Source organism: Saccopteryx bilineata, chromosome X, assembly GCF_036850765.1.
Source record: "Saccopteryx bilineata isolate mSacBil1 chromosome X, mSacBil1_pri_phased_curated, whole genome shotgun sequence".
Taxonomy (NCBI): domain Eukaryota; kingdom Metazoa; phylum Chordata; class Mammalia; order Chiroptera; family Emballonuridae; genus Saccopteryx; species Saccopteryx bilineata.
Genome location: NC_089502.1, coordinates 7,333,459 through 7,354,808, shown reverse-complemented (window position 1 = coordinate 7,354,808; position 21,350 = coordinate 7,333,459). Strand labels below are relative to the sequence as shown.

The window sequence follows — 21,350 nt, the reverse complement described above, 5'->3', positions numbered from 1 at the left end:
AGTCAGCCTCGTAATAATTATACTGTTAGAAGAGCTACCACTTTGTGTTAATGATGTGCCGGACACTCTTTGAAAATCTTGAGATATATAATACTTTTCTTATTCGATCCTTGCAGCAACTCTGTGTGGTTGGATATTATCCCCATTTTCCAGGTGATAAAAATCACAGTTCATTGAGCTACATCCCTGGACGAAAGGGGCTGAGGTCACATGAGAGCCCAGCTCTCCCTGACTGCAGAGCCTTTGGAGATTATGCTCTCGTCGGTCCCTCACTAGTCTGCGAGCTCCTTGATGGCAGGGCTGTCTGTGTCTCAGTCGTGCCTTTGCCCGTGCCTAGAGAGAGCAATGCCTGGAAGCTACTAAGTGCTCTCTAAAGGTTGAGTACATTGAAATCGCTTCCCATAGTGTTCCAAATATTACAGATGTATTCTCTCTGCGACCACTAGGTGTCACTTGAGATGCACAAATGTGGTTTGAGTTCAACGTGGCTAAAAAGATATTGAACAGCTTCTGGCCATTTTAACAACGAAGAAATGAACCTTTCTTGGAATTATGAATCTGGTCATCGCCATCTGTTTTCAAGTACTATGATTCACTCGCCTTTCAGATGAGGTCTTGCCTCATTTCCTTGCCATCAGTATTGCTCCTATTCTGGGTCGCTACTGCTACAGCTTCAGCTTCTCATGCTGCTGTTTTCTGTGTTTGTCTGTAGTAGTGACCTCAACTGATAAACATTTGAGCGCCTATTGTATATGTCAGGTACTGTGCTAGACTCGGGATACAAAGATGAGTTGAGACATGGCCTTTACCCTAAGGAGTTCACAGTCTATTTGGGGAGACTGACAGGTAAATAACTATATTGTGCTAAGTGTTAGAGAAGAATCTAGAAGGTGCTGTCAAAGCACAAAAGAGGAAATAATTCTGCTTGAAGGGTCATAGAATGGTTCATTTGGAACTCGGAAAAGGAGTAGAAAAAAAAGAGAGACGACATTTCAGATAGAGGGAACAGCATGAGCAAAGTCATGAGGCTCAGGAAAGGACAGGGATTTGGAAGAGGAGTAGCCAGGTGTGGCTAATGGCGAGTATGGAGAATAGAATGGGGAAGCGCTAGGTTGGAACAGGGCTGCTAATTTGTAGAGAATCTTGATGCCACACCGAAGACTTTAGACTTGACCCTCTGGGTTGTAAGCCACTCTCAGAGTCATTTGTCAAGAGAATAACCCAGTGAGCTCTAGGCTTTAGACAGTGAAATCTAGGGAAGAGCTTGGCAGCTGGAAAACCGTACGTCCAAGTGCTGTCGACTTCGTGAGTCAGAACGAGGCCTGAGTTTGAGCAGTTGGCATGGGAAAGAGAGGTGACCTGAGAGACGGTTTAGAAAGAATGAACAGAGTTGGTGAGTGCCGCTGGTGGTGAGGACATCGGGAAGAGTCCAAGAGAACTTCTTCATAATGAAGCTGTTCCCTGGGATGTGGAAAGCAGGAGTTCTGAGCAGATGAAAGAATTATGAAGAACCAAGGCTAATGTCTATTCATTAGCTTATTAAAAAAACCCAACTGTAATTGGACTCTCTGTTTAGTCATCACAAGAGAATGTTACCATGAGAACGGAGAGGTCCAGAAGCATGCACCTCCCTCCTGGGGCTGCATTGTGCCTGCCTGGCTTTTGGAACTGCCAGTCGTTTTTATTCAGTAAGTTGGGACAATGCTGCTTCCCCTGACTCTGCTTATAATGGACTGGCATTCACATTCAGAGAAGCAAAAGTTATTTTTCTGAAACTGGTAAGTGGGATTACAGAAGAGAATCGTTAATAAACTCTGCTTGCCTAAGGGTCTGAGCTGTTGCTAAGGAAAGTGGCAGAAGTCAGAAATTTAAATCAACAAGCAGAGAAAAGCAAGAAAGCATTAACCACTCCATAGCTTGTGTTGAAAGAAGTTGCCTGACAATGTGCGTGTGTGAATGGGCATATATATATATACAGTATATATATATTTTTTTTCTTCAAGATCTCATATATCTTTTGTGTTTCTCCTTTAGGGTTGGTGTTGATTCAGACCAAGAACATTTGGTAAATATGCCTTTGTATTGTCCGTGGCATTTCTGTCAACTGTCCAGTTGTTTGGAAAGAACATCTGCCATGACCATTATTTAGATCCTGTCCTATTTGCTCAGCTCTTAACTGGCATCTTTGCTGGGTTCTCTCACTCTGTGGTAGGAACAACACTGAGTTTTAGACCGTGTGCTTATCAAAGGTGACAGCTCACATATCTCTGGGCCACCCTGGGTTTTGGCTCCAGAGGAAAGCAGGCCATAGCACTCCGGAGTTTTCAAGTGACTGCTCTGGCACGGGGAGCCTTTTTCCACTTGGTTTGCGCATGAAGGCTTGTCTCTGATGTCAGCCCCACTCCAGCTGCTCTTCCTGTGTAACTTTCAGATTGGATGACCAGCAGCTACCCTTGAGAACTGCCTAGAAGCTTTGGAATCTTCAGCCAGCCTTCCCTGACTGTTCAGGAGAAGGCCCTTTCTCACCCCGTGCCTCAGCCCTGCCCGCATCTCCTTGCCTGCTTCCCCATGTTCCTATCTCCCTTGTTCCACTGCACTTGGACCTAGTAGACTGAGTGCAGCGTAACCCAGTGCCTTCTCTAAACTGACTGCTCTTTCCTGGTATTTTCCAGGCACTTTCTAATAGTTTCTGAGCACCACTTGAATGTGTGGCTCTGTCCCAGACATTAGATGGGAAATCACAGAAATACTTTTAAAGACAGAAAACATCTCTTTCAAAACACAATTCTTTTTCTTGTGTGAAACAAGCCTTGCTCTATTTGTCATCAGGGTGTGGTTTAAAACAACAACATTTGTCAGATACATTTCCTAAATGCTAATTTTGTTAGCTGTTGAGTGATGAGTATGTGTGTGATATAGTAAAAATTTGCCTCTCTTTTGGTGAGAAACTTCAAGTATAATTAATTACATGGACTTGAAATACCTGAGCAAACCAGGCTGGATAAATTTCCATGATTCTGAGCTGCTGGGGTAGTTTTCAGCGGGATAATAGCTCCTTAATGCTTCCACGCTGTGTTCAGACAAGAATAAAGTTGTCATACAGCACACCAGACAAATGCTTGATCACTAGCTCATGAGTCTCCACCTGCTTTGTCACCTCTGTTGTCACAGAGGAGAAATGGAAATGGAGTGACAGGCAGAAAGCCAGGTTGGTGAGTATCACTTGTGACATACTGTAAAAAATACCTTTTTTCCCTTGCCTTCAAAAGTCCGTGGACACCTTGGTTTGTTACATTGTTTACTCAGTGTTGTGAGTGTGCACTGGGAGGCACTGAGGAACAGGATAGTAAGTGTGGAGTGGGGGGGGGGGTGTCCAGGTGTTTGTGTGGTGAGGTGATCATGAGATTTAGAGATTATTGCTCTTCAAAAAACAAGACACACAAACCTATGCCTACTGATGTCAAAGGAAGTAGAGGTGTTTTTTCAGCTCTTTTAAGCCCATGCAATATTCTCAAACATTTTAAAAGGAACATTCATTTATTTCTAGGATCAGGAAGGACAGGAAGGGACCCAAAACCCAGAATCTGAACTCCACTCTTGGAAAATCATGGAACCATAGAGCACTCTTGCTAGAAAGGACCTTTGGTGTTCCTTACCCCTCACACTGCATGCATCAAGAAATCCAGGCCCACAGAGGAAAGGGCCTTGCCCAGCTAGCTCCTGTTAGAGCCACCGTGAATCAGATCACCTAACTGCTCCACTACTGACCATACCAAGTTACGAGTTACGAATAAAAGCTCCGTTTGTGTTTGGAAGCTGGTTTCATCCCTCTCCGGCAGCTGTGTGAGGTTTCCCTCCATGCCGGTCAGGCCCACTATGGACTTGCCCAACTTGGTGTCATTTTGCTAGCATTCTAAGAACATAGTAGCAACTTTGAAGATTTCTAGGGATTGCCCCCCGTGTTGGAGAGTATCTCATATGGAATATGCTATACTTCTGATTCTATAAAGAAGTGACCCTAAAGAAATGTGTTTTTATCTTTGTGTGTATATCGATTTCTTACTATTTGTTTGCAGAGTATTCCTGAAAATGAAAGAAGAACTACCAAAGCAGAGAGCGCCTGGCTCTTCCGGATATGGTACAACTTCGACCATAAGTATCCTTAACTGAGAGAAGGATGCTAGTGTGGACACAGACAGTTACAGTCTAACGGAACCACTGTTTCGATCCTTTTCTTCCTGGGTCAGAGTGTAAAATCTGTGGTCTGTCCTTCCTCTTTCAGGGTGGTGGGAAGCTTACTGAAGGAGACCCACACACATGAATTCCTGTGCAAACCCATGAAACCAGTGGACTGGTTGTTGCAGAAGCTGGCTGTGTGAAGGGACTCCGGAGCCCTTAGGATAGATTTTCTTTGATGTATAGGGTTATTTATTGAGCAAATTTGAATATTTATTGTCCTTTAGCTAATTTCGTGAATCCTGAAAGAGGTATTTGTTGGTTCTTGTCTGTGTACTTGCTAGAATAAAAGAGGAAAGTCTGCCTTAGGAAAGCATGAGAATAAGATTAGAAAGGTTAGATACCACAATAGTCAGTGATGTGCTTTTTTTCTCTGACCTTTCCGAAGACAGGCAAATTCTCCTCTCCATTCAGAATGCCAGTGTTACATTGTTTGCCAAGTTTCTTTCTTGTCCTAGTGTGACAGTCTCATTCATAGCTATACTTTGGGTCATGTTTTAGGCTATTACCTGTTTAGATCATGCCCTTAAAAAACAATGTACTACCTTTTTTTTTTTTGTATTTTTCTGAAGTTGGAAATGGGAAGGCAGTCAGACAGACTCCCGCGTGCGCCTGACCGGGATCCACCTGGCACGCCCACCAGGGGGCGATGCTCTGCCCATCTTGGGGCATCGCTCTGCTGCAATCAGAGCCATTCTAGCACCTGAGGCAGAGGCCACAGAGCCATCCTCAGCGCCTGGGCAAACTTTGCTCCAATGGAGCCTTGGCTGTGGGAGGGGAAGAGAGGGACAGAGAGGAAGGAGAGGGGGAGGAGTGGAGAAGCAGATGGGCGCTTCTCCTGTGTGCCCTGGCCGGGAATCAAACCCGGGACTCCCGCACGCCAGGCCGACGCTCTACCACTGAGCCGACCGGCCAGGGCCTACTCCCTATTTTTTTTTAAATTAATTCCTTATTTGAAAATTGAGCCCTGGCCGGTTGGCTCAGCGGTAGAGTGTCAGCCTAGCGTGCGGAGGACCCGGGTTCGATTCCCGGCCAGGGCACACAGGAGAAGCGCCCATTTGCTTCTCCACCCCTCCGCCGCACTTTCCTCTCTGTCTCTCTCTTCCTCTCCCGCAGCCAAGGCTCCATTGGAGCAAAGATGGCCCGGGCGCTGGGGATGGCTCTGTGGCCTCTGCCTCAGGCGCTAGAGTGGCTCTGGTTGCAACATGGCGACGCCCAGGATGGGCAGAGCATCGCCCCCTGGTGGGCAGAGCATCGCCCCTGGTGGACGTGCCGGGTGGATCCCGGTTGGGCGCATGCGGGGAGTCTGTCAGACTGTTTCTCCCTGTTTCCAGCTTCAGAAAAATGAAAAAAAAAAAAAATTGAAGTACAAAAAGGAACCATGCAGTTCTTTCAGGCTGAGACTTACCATTAAATGAATCAAAACCTGGTTTAAGTTCCATTAAAGCATATTTGAGACAACTACATAAAAATGTTTGCCTGCTTTTGTCTTTCTCATCAAAGCCTTGTATATTTAAGAAAAATGCATTTGACACATCATTAGAATCTACTGCTTACTATATTCTGTTGGCTAGATTTTTATGTTCCCTTTTCACAATACTCACAATTAAATTACTGTGTGGAAAAGAGAGTACATGCATGTCTGTGGTATTAAAACTCTCATTAGGGAGAGATCCTAACTCTAAAATTGTTTAGTGATTATGTCATTACTTTTGGCTCCATTATCAGCATTTTGGGTGTAAGCCACTTCCATGTGTCATAGGGATTTTTCATCCCTCTCATTTAACAAAAATTGTTTCCTGTATAAAACATTCTGTACATTTTCTGCATAATGTGCAGAACAATTAAATACTCCTAATTTATAGAAACAGTAGAATAGTAATTTACTTTTCTGTATATTCCTATAGGATTTATAGAACACCAGGACTTGTTTAACTCAATATTACCCTACTAAGTGCTACTAGAATAAGACCTAGTAATTTTTTTAAGTGAGAGGAGAGGGGGTAGAGAGACAGACTCCCATGTACACTCTGACCAGGATCTACCTGGCAATGCCCATCTGGGGCTGGTGCTTGAATCAACTGAGCTATCCTCAGTACACAGGGCCAACGCTCAAACAAATCAAGCCACTGGCTGCAGGAGGAGAAGAGAGAGAAGGGGGCACTGTAGGGAAAGAGAAGCAGATGGCCGCTTCTCATGTGTGCACTAAATAGGGATCAAGCCCAGGACATCCACACTCCAGCCCGACTCTATCCACTGAGCAAACTGGCCAGGGTCAATGCCTACTAATTTTAAAACCTAGTGCCCTAGATTTTAGGTAGAATTCATCATTTTAGTTCCTTTGTGTAGTCAGATTGTTTGTTATGGTTGTAATACAACTTGAATATTGTAATGCACAGAAATCGTAAGTGTACAGCTCACTGAATTTTGATCTGTGCATATAGCTGCATGCCTGTCACCGCTTGAAGGTATGTAGAACATTATCAGCACACTAGAAGGTGCCCTGTGTTCCCTTGTAGTCATACCCCCAAACAGGCAACCAGTATTCTAATTTCTAACAACATGGATTAGTTTTACGTGCTTTTTTTTCCCATCAGATAGGTAGAGTCATATGTATTATTTTCTCTTGCTTCTTTCACTCAACATTGTATAATTTATCCGTATTGTTGCCTGTCTTGGTAATTCATTTCTTTTTCATCACTGCATAGTGTTCCATAGTATGAATCTTCTATTTTCCCCCAACTATCCACTGTTGACAAACTCTTGGTTGACTGACACCTTGAGCTATTACAAATAAAGGTAAACATTTGTGTGTACATCTTTTGCTAAACATAGACAGGCACTCGTTTCTCTTGCATTGGACGCCTAAGAATGCAATTTAGGGCAAGTGTGTGTTTAGCTTTAATGGATATTACCAGCCAGTTTCCAGAGTGATTGTAACTGACTTACACCCCCACCAGCAAGGGAAGGGAGTGCCAGTTGTCCCACGTCTGCACCAGAACCTGGTATTTGTCAGCCTTCTCATTCTTAGCCATTGTGGTGGGTGTGTAATGATGTCTCTCCTGTGGTCTAGCCTGCATTTCTCTCGTAACCAGTGAGGTCAAGCATCCTTTCGTATTGGCCATTTCCATGTCCTCTTCTATGAAGTGTGTCTGCTCAGTTCTTTTGTCCACTTTGTGAGTTGCCTTGTCTAACTGATGTGAAGTTATTTCTGGATTCCTGAGTGGGGTTCTTTGTTGGATATATGTATTTGTGAATACCTTCTCCAGTATGGAGCTTGCCTTTCCATGTTCCTCATCCTATCTTTAGGTAGGTCATAGACTTTTTGAGCCTCAGTTTCCGTATCTGTGAAGTAGAGATGATAAAATCTTCCTTTGCTATCTCACTGATGTCATGTCAAGTCCCTTTGCTGTCCTCTGAAATGGTCGGTGCAGCAACGGTGCTTGTTAGCAAATGAGTTGTACTTTTAGATTTGTGAAGACAAGGATGCAGCCCTTCCTTAACCAGCACAGCTATTTGAAGCCTCTGCTGACACACAGTGGGCCTCCCCTCACGACAACACTCCCTGCCTGCTGTGGACCCATCGCGAGATGCCTGACCAGCCCCCAGGCTTACGAAGTAAGGAGCTTTTATTCAAAACCTAAGTTGTTTATTATGTAAATAAGTTTATCTGCTCAGTGTTTGGGTTGCTAGCTTTGTTTTACTTGTCTTTAAAGCAGGCGTCCCGGCCTGACCTGTGGTGGCGCAGTGGATAAAGCGGCGACCTGGAAATGCTGAGGTCGCCGGTTCGAAACCCTGGGCTTGCCTGGTCAAGGCACATATGGGAGTTGATGCTTCCAGCTCCTCCCCCCTCTCTCTCCTCTCTCTCTCTCTCTCTGTCTCTCTCTCTCCCTCTCTCTCTCCTCTCTAAAATGAATAAATAAAATAAAATAAAATAAAATAAAGCAGGCATCCCCAAACTACGGCCCACATGCGGCCCCCTGAGGCCATTTATCCAGCCCCCTGCTGCACTTCTGGAAGGGGCACCTCTTTCATTGGTGGTCAGTGAGAGGAGCACTGTATGTGGTGGCCCTCCAACGGTCTGTGGGACAGTGAACTGGCCCCCTGTGTAAAAAGTTTGGGGACCCCTGCTTTAAAGTATAAAATCCATGAGAGGGAATATAAGCATACTTTGCTCAGAAAATCAACTGGGATCTATAAATATAATTCACAGGCTTTGTAACATCAATCAAAACAGATCTAGAATAGTACCTCACCTTACTGTTGGTGATATTAGCATATAATTCTTTTTCCATGCTGGTTCATTTATCTGCAATATGTGGCCTGAACACCTTACTGAGTGTGTGTGTGTGTGTGTGTGTGTGTGTGTTAATCTGTAAATATGGGTTTTCACAATTATTTTGAGAGGATTAATAAAGTAATTTTTGATGCCCCTGAAGTACAACAGATGGCCTTTTATTTCACATGTACCGTCTTGGATATTAGTAAAGCTTTTTCTGCCTCTGTTCCACATTGCTGGGAGGTGCAAGCATGTTTAGATACAACCATGCCGTATCTTTTCCTTAGCTACTGACATATGATTGTCGATTTGACAAGTATTACAACAGAGAAAGAAATGGCAGATGCTGACCAGCTTTTATTTTTAAATGTTAGCATGTTATAAGTATTTTCTAAAAACCTTTGCTTCTCACCCAACCTTTCAGAAATAATCTGTGGTATCAAATAAAGTGTTAACAAAACCTGCCAATTCTGACTACTCTGATACAGCGTCCTGAGGGGCAGGCTGTGGTGAAGGGGTACAGACATGCACTCCCTCCAGGCCCCTCCGCCCTTCTCTGGGGGTGTGAACGCACAGCCCCAGACAATGGAGGATGGGTAGACTCTGGGGGCTGGCAGCGAGGTCAGGGAGGAGTCCCTCACAGCTTTGTGTTATAGTGGAGCACGCACAGTTCTGACAGATCGTGCTGGTTAGATGGGCTGGGCAGACATCCAGATTGTTTCTTCTCTCCTTCCCACGTTGCCCAAGCCCCCTTCTCAGAAGCAGCCTCCACTCCCCCTGTGCCCTAGTAGCCTATGTGGCTCTGTGCAGAGGGGTCAGCCAACTCTGCTGGTAAGTCAGTGAGTCTTAGCTCCTGGATTCTGGAGACCCACTCGGCCATCGCCAACAGCCAGAAGAGTTCCACAAGAACTGTATGTCCTGTGGAATAAAGCAAAATACAACATCATGGTATTAGCTTCCTAGTGCTGGTGTAAAAAAGCAGCACAACCAAATGGCTTAACAACAGGAATTTATTGTCTCAGCATTCTGGAGGCTAGAAGCCAGGTCAAGGTATTGGCAGTGTTGGTTCCTGCTGAGGGCTGTGAGGGGCACTCTTTTCTGTGCCTCCTCATTGTTTCCTAGCTTGTATTGGTCTGCTGCTAAGCTTTTGCATATCTTGGCTTATAGATGCATCACGCAGATCTCTGTCTTCATCTTCATGTGCTGTTCTCTGTGTGTGTGTGTCCAAATTTCCCCTTTTTATAGGAACACCTACTGTTTTTAGTTATTAAAAGGAATATGCTTTGTCCAAATATTCAAACAGGATGGAATGTACAAGGGAGAAATAGAAATTGCCCCCCTCCCACCTACATTCCTCAGGCATTCTCTATTAAGGGTTTATTGTGGCTACTGCCTAAGATAGTTTATCTTCACAAACTTATATGTGTATATATAGCTGTTTGCTATTATTTTGCACAAATAAGTTCATAATCAGTGTATTGTCCTGTTACTTGGTTTTTTTTGTGTGTGTGTGTGTGTGTTTTTTGCTTAGTGGACATCATAGATACCTTTCTATGAGTTTATGAGATCCTTTACCTTTTCTTTATTCATAACTGCAGTGCTTCCATTGTGTGACTACACCAAGATTGATGTAATAATCAGTCTTCTATGGATAGACCTCTCCTTCTTTTTCTTTGTTGTTATTACAAGCAATGTTTTTGGTGAAAACCCTTGTTCATATAAACTTACTCAAGTATATATATAAAAGTATACAGAATAGATTTCAAATGTTAAATTGCTGGGTCAAAAGGCATATATGCATTTTATTTCTTTTTAAGTGAGAGGTGGGGAGATAGACAGAATCCTGCATGCACCCCGACCAGGATCCACCCAGTAACCCCTGTTTGGGGCCAATGCTCGAATCAACCGAGCTATCCTCAGTGCCTGGGCCAGCACTTGAAGCAATCGAGCCACTGGCTGCAGGAAGGAAAGAAAGAGAGAAGGGGGAAAGCAAAGTTTGGAAGACAAGCAGATGGTTGCTTCTCATGTGTGCCCTGATCAGGAATTGAACCCAGGGCATCAGCACTCTGGGCTGACGCTTTATCCACTGAGCCAACTACCAAAGCTACATATGCATTTTAAAATTTGATAGCTCCTTCCTCAAATGTCAAACTTAGTGAGACATTAGAAGGTGCTGAAGAGCCGCTGCCGACACTTAAAGGTGTCACAGACCTTTGTTCTGAGTTTTGCTGGATTAAGTGATATGCACTGGTTAGACTTAGTGTTAACTAGTTAAGACAGGAAGGAATTATGGGTGGTTGGTCATTACGGGTTTTGCTTTTAATTCACATGTCTTTGTCTTTGAGTATTTAGGCAAAGTTCTGGCAAGGCAAAAGGAAATTACATTTATTTAATAGCCTTCTCAATCTATTTGACTGTTACACAAATTTAAAATTTTCAAACACACATAGTATTGGAGAGCTGAATGTAAGATGTTTCTATCAGCTCTACTTCCCTCAAGTGGTATTAGCCACATTGATTTTGCTTGATCAATGAGTGCTTAGAATGATTCTTACTCTTTACATTAAAATATAGGGTGATGGAAAATGATTTAACTTTGGGTGATGAGCACACAGCACAGTCAACAGTTCAAATGCTATAGAGATGTTCACCTAAAACCTATGTGCCACGGACCAGTGCAGGTCCAAATAACGGTGCAGAATTGAGGAAACACACTTTGGCAGAACAAAACTGATGGGACCGGGAGGATTCCTCAAACTGCCTGGCAGTATCTGAGTGCCTCATAGCCCCAGTTCACTTTATTATATACACCTATGCAAATCAAGGGCCCTGATACAAAGTTGCACATCAAAGGCTAAGACAGGAACTCTCCCAAGGCAAAAACAGGATACATTAGTAAAATTTACAAACATCTGAAACAAACAAAGAGTCAGAGGAAGGGCATATATATTGCTTCCTGCAACCCAAGGAAGCAAGGGGAGTGGGCACAAATACTCAGCATCAAAGCCAAATATGGAGATGGGGGGGGGAGAACTTAGCCCCCTGCCAAGCCTCGAATCTATAATGACTTTTTGCCATTAACGGTCCACAACATATCCCCCTTTTCTTTTTAATTTGTGTGCTGAGATTTGCACTCATCTGATTTTCTAATTTGGAGGAAGACGGAAAAAATACAGAACAAACACAAAATTAGTATAGCAAATGCTAACAGATACCCAAAACAAGTATACTAATACATCGATTAAAGCCTTTAAGCAAACTCTTTAAGCTAATACAAGAAGAATCTATAAAAGAGTAATGTCCTTAAAGTGTTCACCAAGTCCAAGTTGGCACCAACACCATTCCAAATCTCTGCAAATGCAACCCAACCCCAGTTCAGTCCATCAAAAACTGTCACAGGAGCAGGAGTCCAGGAAAAGTCCACATTCAGGAGAAGTCCACATGGCACTGGAATTGCCGTCACACTTCCACACTCTGCAGCTAGCGTCAAAGTCCCAATGACCGCTGATTCTAGCTGGTGATGACCCAGGTAGACTGCATTATCCGCAGCACACATGAAGACGGAGCTTCCGTTTTCTTTAAACTGGAAAGATGAACCCAGGGGTCCTATACTGGAGCTTTACAGCCATGGGGTGGTGAGGAGAACCTTGGGATACACTAAGCTGGGTGGCAGAGGTAAATTTGTAAGTTGGCAAAAAAGGAAAAAAGGAGCTCTGAATTAGGAGTAGGTCCTAGCCTAAAATATGAGTGGGGCATTGAGGCAGGAGGAATAAAGGAAAGACTATATATTAAACAAAGCAGCAGAAAATAGGACTATCAATACCCACAACAGAGATCTTCGAGGGAAGAATAAAAAAACCCTGAATATTCAGGCAAGACATAGTTAAATGGCCCTTGTGTCAATGAGACCAGTCTACCGGCTACTTGGAAGAAATACCCCAGGCTCGTCCACAGTGCTGTAGATGGGGCCGACGGCCCTGGGCACCTTTCAGTCTTCAGTGGCAAATCCCAGTATTCTGGGCAAGGTTAGGTCACAGGTGGCTGGAGCAGGGCTGGAAGAGACTGAACCCTCCCTTAGAGGAGTGAGGGGGAAGCCTACCTTCCAGTGTCCCTTCTTCCTCACAGTAAAAGTATGTAAGCCTGGCAGGCTTTGGCTCAAATGACCATCCTTTCCACTGTTGAAGCAGGGCCCTGATGAAGTTCCAGTTGGAGCGTTGGAGCCTCTGAGGGCGTATGCCAAGAGCTAGTATTTTACCTGATCTCCTTTGGGCTTTTTTGGCCTCTTGGTACCTTAAAAGCCATGCTCAGAAGATCTTGCTGAGGGGCTTGAGAGTCCCTATCTGCCTATATATCTGGAGCTATTCAGAAAAGGACAAAACAGTGTTATTAGCTGGAATCAAATAAAAATAAAAAAGGGGTAGTAGTTTGCAGGACAAAAAATTTGGCATCTCTTGTACATCAGCATTCAAAAGAAACTGTTTGAAGTAAAAAGCATGACAGGGTAGACCTGCAGGGGTTCCAGGACATGACCCCCCCTTTCTTTTTATATTATTTACAATTGATCTTCAAGCAAATGTTAAGCACACTTTACAATATTTTGACTTCAAAGATTGCAAGAAATTCTTGACTTTGTTAACTTTTAACAAAAATAGAGTAAATGCACCTTCAAGCAACATTCCCACACTTATCAAAACACCCCCTTAATATTAATTAACAGGCACCTTAAAGAGTACATATCAAAACTGAAAAATCCCAGTGTGATCTTCATTATTCTCCTACAGCAAAAAAAATCTTTACACCTTTATTATGTAAATCTATGCTGCCCCAAGCCTTCCACTTGCGGCCTGGAGCAGCCTGGCCGAACCAGCAAGTCTTTTGGATCCAAAATGAGCGCGCTTTACTTATTCCAAACAAAATCATATCCATGTAGGGAAATGAAATTATCCCCATTTTGTTTTCAATACTAGAGCCGGCACTTCCAAAACTATTATCATCATTACTTTTCATGTAAGGACTTAATTCAGGCCTTATAAACAAAAACATTTAGACATTATACAAAGACTTTACATACAATCACACAAATCAAGAGTGAAAACCCAGGGTTTTAGAGGTTAAACTATGGCCTGCTTGATCTTAAGTAGGGCTACCTTAATAGGAACGTAATAAGGATATATACTAAACAGAGATCTCTCTCGAAAAATCTCAAGATGGCTGTATGAGATTTCTGTTCAGCAACACCCAAATCAGGCCCCCCTTTTGCCCTCTTTTCAAGCAATGGAGCAGAAAGGAAATAAAATGATCTAAAACATTAAAAAATTAGATAATAATTGAGAAAGGGAAGAGAGCATAGTAAGTCTTATGCAATTGCTCTTGTAAAGTGAGTCTCTCATCTAGAATCATGGTGTCTCACCAGTCGTTCAGGGAACCACCGAGGAGCTTCAGCAGACCTAGGGAAAACACACACATATCCTCGGCCCCATAAGAGAACAGGGTCTGGCCCTTTCCAGATTCCTGTGAGTGGGTCCCTCCATCGCACTTCAGGGAAGGCTTTTCTTGCAGGGTTCCAGAGTCTCTCTGCTGCTGAATGACCCTGTACATCAGTATTAAAGAAACTTAAAGTAAAAAGAGCATGACAAAGAAGATTTGCAGGAGTTTCTTACTTAAGTTGCTTTTGGCTCCTAACTCTGAACACACCTCACAATGCACTAGCCAAATCAGTAAGACTTAAGGATCTACATTCTATTCTATTTAAATTTAAATGAGCACTCCTTACAGCTTCCAAAAACATTTTATTTTTTCTAAATATTAGAGCCAGCATTTCCAACCTTTGCATGCAAAAACAAACTTAATTCAGGCCTTAAAAACAGACACATTTTGACAACATTAAACAAAGACTAAACAGAAACAAGAATTAGACGAACCAGACAAACCAGAGAGAAACCCGGGATTTCAGAGCACATCCAGATTAGAAAGATGCCTGCCTGATATTAGTCAGGGTATTTTCTGACAGAGAGACTGAAGGATGTGACTAAACAAAATCTCCCCGAGAAAATTTGCTCTCGGCAGCTGTTGGGATATTTCCTATAGTCAGATCCAACACAGGTCCTCTGCCTCAACCTCCAGGCAAAGAACAAGAAACAAACAAAATGATAGTTCAGAAGATCATAGTTAAAACATTAAAGAAAATCAGATCAGGACAGGAAAAGCTGTAACTTTCCTAATCCCTGAATCTCCTATCCATTCTCAAATTCTATAGTTGCAGTAACCGGTGGCTCAGGTTGACTATGCTGAGATTTTTCTCCTACCTCAACAGCCCCTTCATGAAAGTCCAACTTCCACAGCAAATAATCACCCCCAGAGAGACAAGCACAAGCAATCACCTTCCAGTCATTTGGGGGAAGAGCCTTTGCCCTAATAGAATCTAATAAACCAAGTGAAAAAGGGGCAGTAGGCCCATACTGAACACAAGCAAGTTTAAGCTCTTTCAGAGTTTTAAAAGGTACAGGTTCATGTTCTCGCACTAGTCTCCCTGTATCATCCTGTTTTTCTACAACAGGAAAATGGGTAAAGCCATCATTTATTGTTTCCCCTACATTTCGAGCCTGGTAATCAGCCCGATAAGGGAACGAAGGAGCAGAGGGTTGAATGTAGGAAGGAACTGAGAGCAGCAGAGGCCCCGCGGCTAAGGCAGCCATAGCCACGGATTTTTCATCCCCCCTGTCATCCTCAGACTCCAAGTTATCCTTGTATTCACATCCCTCTGTTTCCAGCTCACCCTGATACTCTTCAGACAACAATTTGTCTTCATACAGAAACATTTCTACATAAAGGTTCCTTATTTTTTATCCTATCTGTCCCATAATCTTTTACTCCCAACTACACTTTCCCCAAAAACTTTCTTTACTCACTGTGCACACTTCACTTTGGGGAGTTCTGTCACCTTCCTTCAGTTTTAGTTTCCTCATACTCATACTCAAGTCTTCTGTTTGGGCACCGCTTGCCGCGGACCAGTGCGGCTCCTAATAACGGTGCAAAATTGAGGAAACACACTTTGTCAAAACAAAAATGATGGGACCGGGAGGACTCCTCAAACTGCCTGGCAGTATCTGAGTGCCTCATAGCCCCAGTTCACTTTATTATATAGACCTATGCAAATCAAGGGCCCTGATACAAAGTTGCACATCAAAGGCTAAGACAGGAACTCTCCTAAGGCAAAAACAGGATACATTAGTGAAATTTACAAACATCTGAAACAAACAAAGAGTCAGAGGAAGGGCATGTATATTGCTTCCTGCAACCCAAGGAAGCAGGTGGAGTGGGTGCAAATACTCAGCATCAAAGCCAAATATGGAGATGGAGGGGGGAGAACTTAGCCCCCTGCCAAGCCCCGAATCTATAATGGCTTTTTTGCCATTAATGGTCCACAACACCTATGTACTCTTCTGATTCATGAACGTCACTCCATTAAATGTAATTTCAAAATAAAAAATGATAAAAAAATTTAAATGCCTTTTTATTTTTAAAAGTAATATATGTTCGTTGAAACTTGAGAGAGTACAGAAGCATAAAGAAGACAGTGAAAGGTACTAGCAACCTTGTCATGCAGAGCGAACTCTCCTCATTTGGTTGAACGCCCTTCTTGACTTCTCTGTGCACCCATACATTTCTTACCAAAATGGCACTCAGAGTCTGGACTCTTTTCCCTTTGTAGGACATTATTTGATTATACTTTTTGGGCCACGAAGTTTTCATTAGAACTAAAGTTTATCAAGCCTGGAGACAAGTATGCAGTAAGGGTTCAATCTATTTGAGGGATATTGTATTTCTAGGTATTGTTAATCAAGAAGTAAAAGCTTCATTTATATAAATCGATTCAATAATCAATTGAATTTATTCAATTTTTTCTTTGTGCTCCAAACTCTTTGGTTGTTGGACTAGACAGATGGGACTGGGTCCAGTGGGGGGAGTGTAGCATGGCCCAGTGTCCACGCGGTTATGACACGAGGGTCAGTGCTGCTCTAGAAAGAGGGCTAAGGACAGGGGGCTGGAGGAGAACACAGCAGGGCACCTCGCCTAGTTTTTGAGTATTAAGGTGACTTCTGAGAAAAGTGACTTTAAGCTGAGACCTCGGTGAAGGATGGAAGAGGAATAGGAGACAAGAGCTAAGAGAAAGCTTGAGAGATTGAAGCAACTGTCAGCAGTTCAGTCCAGCGGACACACAAGGTTGGGTAAGTGTAGACTGTGGTGGGAGATGAAGTTGAAGGCCCAAGTCAGCTCTGTGTTTTAGGCCAACATAAGGACTTGAGGCTTTATCCTAAGGGCACCAGGCAACCCCTGAGGTGTTTAAATAGGGAGTCCTTGAAAATTCTGCTATTGGAAATGTTTCTTAAATCTCACAACAATTCCTAAAACTTATTTTATTTGCTTTTAGAACCAGGAACAATTAAAAGATGATGACTCCGATCTTATTCTCAATGATGGTGATATTAGTTTGACCTATGGGGATTCTACTGTGAACACGGAATCAGCAGCATCCGGTGTCCCGAGGAGATTTATGGGAAACAGCTCTGAAGATGCCTTAGATCGGGAGCTTGCATTTGGGGACCATGAACTGGTCATTCGGGGAACACGCCTGGTGCTTCCTATGGATGATTCTGAGCCCCCATTAAATTTGTTAGATAATAGGAGACACAGTCCATCTTAAACTTACTAATACTCACTTAGTGGTTTGTAAAATTTGCACATGTGATTGTGAAGAAATTTGTACTACCTAAAAAGTCCAAGTGCATGTCTGAATGTGTAAGGTATATAAATGCTATTTATATGGCATTGAAAGAATATAAATATGTTCAAGGCAGATTGTGAACAAACACTTCCTTTATGTTTTATTGGCTGCACTGTGTAGACTGGAACTGTTTTAGAAATTTATTTTCACAGTGATGTTGTGTGTTCTGTTAGCTTCATGTCTCAGTTAAAATATAAAAAGTGACAGATGTACTGATTCTTCTATTTACCTGACACTTAACCAGAGTACCATGTTCTTGTGATGGGAATTAATTTTGTTTTGTGGGAGGGGAGGGAGAGGAAAGTGGGAATGTTATTTCTGGGGGAGCCCAGGGCGGAGAGATCCCTTTGCTGGGAAACTTGCGTTGATCGCTGCTGCCTTTCTTGTGTGTGACCTTTCTCTTTCCTCCTTCTCTGGTGGCCTGATCTTCCCCATTCAGGTGGGGGAGTGAAGTGGGCCCTTTCCCCTGCTATGAAATAATTGACTCCTTGACTGCAGGACACTGTTGTTGGGAAAGGAACGCTGCAGATGGCTTCCAAGACTTGCTTTCTTTGCTTCCAGACCCAGGCCGTAGAGGGGGACACATCTGGCCAGCTTAGCCAAAGTACAGTTGCACATAGTTCAGGGCACTTAACTTCTATCTGGAGGGGCTGGGGCGGCCGAGAGGGGGCCGAGGGCGGCGGGGGGAAAGAGGATGGTGGTTGGGAGATCTCTCATCCCAAATGTATAAATATTCTGTACCAGATACATTTAAATAAGAAACTCAATTGCTGCTTACTTTTTGATTCTGTACTTGATCTGTATAATTAAGCTCTGTAGGTCAGAAGTTTTTATATCGATTTAAATTACTGCTCTTTAGCAGCCAGATAGGAGCAAAATGTAAAAATTTTGAATTTACTGTGTCTAATTGTCATTTGTTAGTCTGTAGTTGATGTTAAAAGTTAATTTATGAATCCATGATCGTTACACGCTACACCAAAGTGGGTCGTAAGGGGCATTCCGTGCTCGGGAGGGCTGAGTGTAGGAGGATGACCCCTCTGCATGCTGGTGTAGCTGTCTTTAGTTTCCTGTTACTTTTTATTAGAAAATATCTAAGCTGCCATGCGGTTTTGTTCTTTACAGTTTTCAAGGAGGAGTGTACATAACAATTTCACATTTCATATTCCCAGTATGAAAGTGGATGCTATTTTGTGATGCTGAAAATACCTAAAATGTCATTAAATACTTGGAACGGGGATACTTTCTTACCTTGATTCTGACCTGTTAATGTTTCAGAAGCAAAAGAGAAACTGGTGGGTTTTCCCCTCCACGGGTCTGAGTAGCATTGCCTTAAATTTTACCCAGTTCAAAAATTTATTTATTTACATTATGTTCAAATTTTCCAACAAAATAATGTCTTTCCAAAAAAATGTATTTATTCTCTCAAAGGTGTATTTGCAGTTGTAAATAGTCCTTGAAATGTTAAGGGGATCCTACTGTTGTACACTTGAGTGGCAGCTCTAACTGTTGGCAGAGCCATTTGTTATGTAGTGATAGCGACTTTCCTGCTATGCAGGAACCGTGTGAAGTGTGCATTTTATGTTATGTGCCTCTTCATGCAGTCAATACTTTTTTGTTAATGTATGCTTGGGGGGCTTTGAACTTCAGCGTCATTTACCCATGAAGTTATTCACGTTGTAGAAAGGTTATACAAGAAATTAACAACTACCTTTTTTTATTCTGTCAGTTCACTGAACTCACTTTATGAAAAGGACTGTAAATACTTAGCATGACAAATTCAGTAACTCGTCTGTTTCAGCATGCATAGACTTTTTCTTAGAGAAACTGATAACACTTGAGTCAACTAATTCAGCCTTTCTACATTATCAAAGGGGAATCAAGCCTCCTGTGCTTATATCAGCATCTGGAAGATTCTCCTCTCCTCTGATCTCTGCACATCTCCAAGCAAAGAAGGATAAAACCAACTGCTCATACATCTGTTCAGCTGAGACACCTGAATGAGCCTGGATGAAGGCCGGTCTGAGTTGCTGTCATGCACCAGTGGGACTGCTCTCGGGCTGCTTTTTCTGTTCTTTGTGAACGCTACACATTTGAATGACTTGAATGTCTCATCTTTTAAAGTTATATTTGAAGGTTTCTTGGCATTTTATCCTAGTTGTCTGTGTTTGGCAATGTGATGTTACAGTAATAGACTTTTAATCTTTATTTTTTGTCTGTCTGTCTTCCCTTGGAGTACTTAGACAAATGTTATAGTGGTTTCTTTTAGGAAAATCTGTCATTAAAAAGAAAAGTATAGCCTTGCAAATAACCATTCACCATATTTAAGTCACAGTTTATTCTAGTGAGAAATAAAGAGTGCTGACTTCATTTATTTTTCTACCTATATACCCAGTGGGAAAGAAGGAAGACTGATGTTTTAAAAAGAAAGAAACATAAACCTAACAATGTAACTTATAGGGCCGCAAATTTCTGGTGTTTATGTGTAAGGCTAGATGTATTTCCTTATGGTCACAATTGGACCATTTAACAAATATGACTCAAAGCAGTCAAATCCTGTGGCTCTGATTTGCACCCTGTTAGCTCAGTAATGGATATGTTTATAAAATATTTGTCCCATTCTATGGAGAGAGTAAATTCTGTATTCAGTTTGGTAGACAGGCAGTTCCAAGTTTGGCTGAAAGCATGATCACACAAATTTTTCTTTTTCCAAGTTAAGGCTAGGTAATGTATTTCTTTTTGTACGTGAGAAGTTTTGTAGGTTAGAGTTTGCTGACAGCAACTTTGATTATGTCTGGTAATGGCACGAACCACACTATTCCTATGTGTGGCCATCCGTTCCAGTTCTTCGACTCATGGTCCTGTGAGAGACACAGGTGGTGGACTGACACAGCACAGGCTCTTTTAACTAAACCCCTGTGTTCTAATTCACAAATCAAACCCTATATTAGATTTGAACAATGCATTCGTTACCTGACTCCATACAGGAGTGTAAGGAGGTGATGGTATAGATGTTTCGACTGAATCAGAAAGTTCTGTAAAAAGTACCACACACATGATGAAGTATGAAGCTTGAAATAAATTGGAAATGAAAACAACAAGTCCCTTTTTTGAGACCAGCTTCATAAAGCAACGTGTATATGAAATATTTTTAAATCTAGATATTTAATCTTAATTATACTGTGAGGATACATTCTATTTTCATTTCAAAGATTAGGAAAAAGATTCAGAGAAGTCACACTGCTAGCGATTTGAAGAATCAGGACTCAAACCTAGTCTAGACTCTATCAAGTCTAAACCGTTAACCACTACTGTACTGGCTTCTGCGGCGGGGTCTGGGCTACTCCATCTCGAGTACACCTAGAAGGACGATGAAGGGAGCTAGCTGCAGATTTCTGTCCTGCTTCCCACCAACTGTGTGCCATCAGGCCAGGGCAGGGCACGAAGTCTCATCTCTGTTCCTCCTCTGCACTGTTGACTGCAGACACGAGTTTCCCTGGTTGGGAAGTTTATCAAATTCTTAGTAGAGTGCCTGTGTCTCTTAGCCTGTAAACAGGGCAACCTGGTCAGCAGCATGCCTCACAGTACACCTTGAACATCTTCATCTTCACCAAGGGGCCCATGCCTTATGGCAGAGCTTGTGGTCCTAAACACTGGCTCTGTGACCACATAGTTTGGCATAGTAGAAAAACCCAGGTTTTGGAGTTACACAGACCTGGGTTCAAATCCAGACTCTGCTACTTGTTTATTCAAGAAAGTAAAGTTAATTTATTCAAGAAATAGTTGAGTGCTCACTTTGCGCTGCCCCCAGTGAATACAGTGGCGAAGAACAGTGCCCACTCGGCATATTCTACAGGCGGTGACAGCCATCTCAAGCTGCTAGGGATCATTCATGCAAGAAAGATTAATTGCCTCCTGGTAGGGGAAATCTATCTCAAATAATCAAGTAACATCAGATCCAAGCACCATAAGGCTCCGATGGAAAACTGTAGGAAGCCATGGAAGGGGACTGTGATCTGGTGGTAGGGGAAGAGTGAAGACTTTCCTGACCAA

The 21,350-nt window shown here is 42.7% G+C and overlaps 1 protein-coding gene across 1 annotated transcript in view; it reads left to right on the top strand.

Moving 5' to 3' along the window:
• SLC9A6 (solute carrier family 9 member A6) overlaps positions 1-19,613 on the top strand; it is a 70,264-nt gene extending 50,651 nt beyond the window's left edge. Inside the window, exons 13-16 of the mRNA XM_066248924.1 lie at positions 2,035-2,065; positions 4,077-4,156; positions 7,749-7,854; positions 16,947-19,613. Of these exons, the coding sequence (XP_066105021.1) occupies positions 2,035-2,065; positions 4,077-4,156; positions 7,749-7,854; positions 16,947-17,219 (490 nt within the window). The 3' untranslated portion in view covers positions 17,220-19,613. The remainder of the gene's footprint in view (positions 1-2,034; positions 2,066-4,076; positions 4,157-7,748; positions 7,855-16,946) is intronic.
• Positions 19,614-21,350: the final 1,737 nt, after the last annotated feature.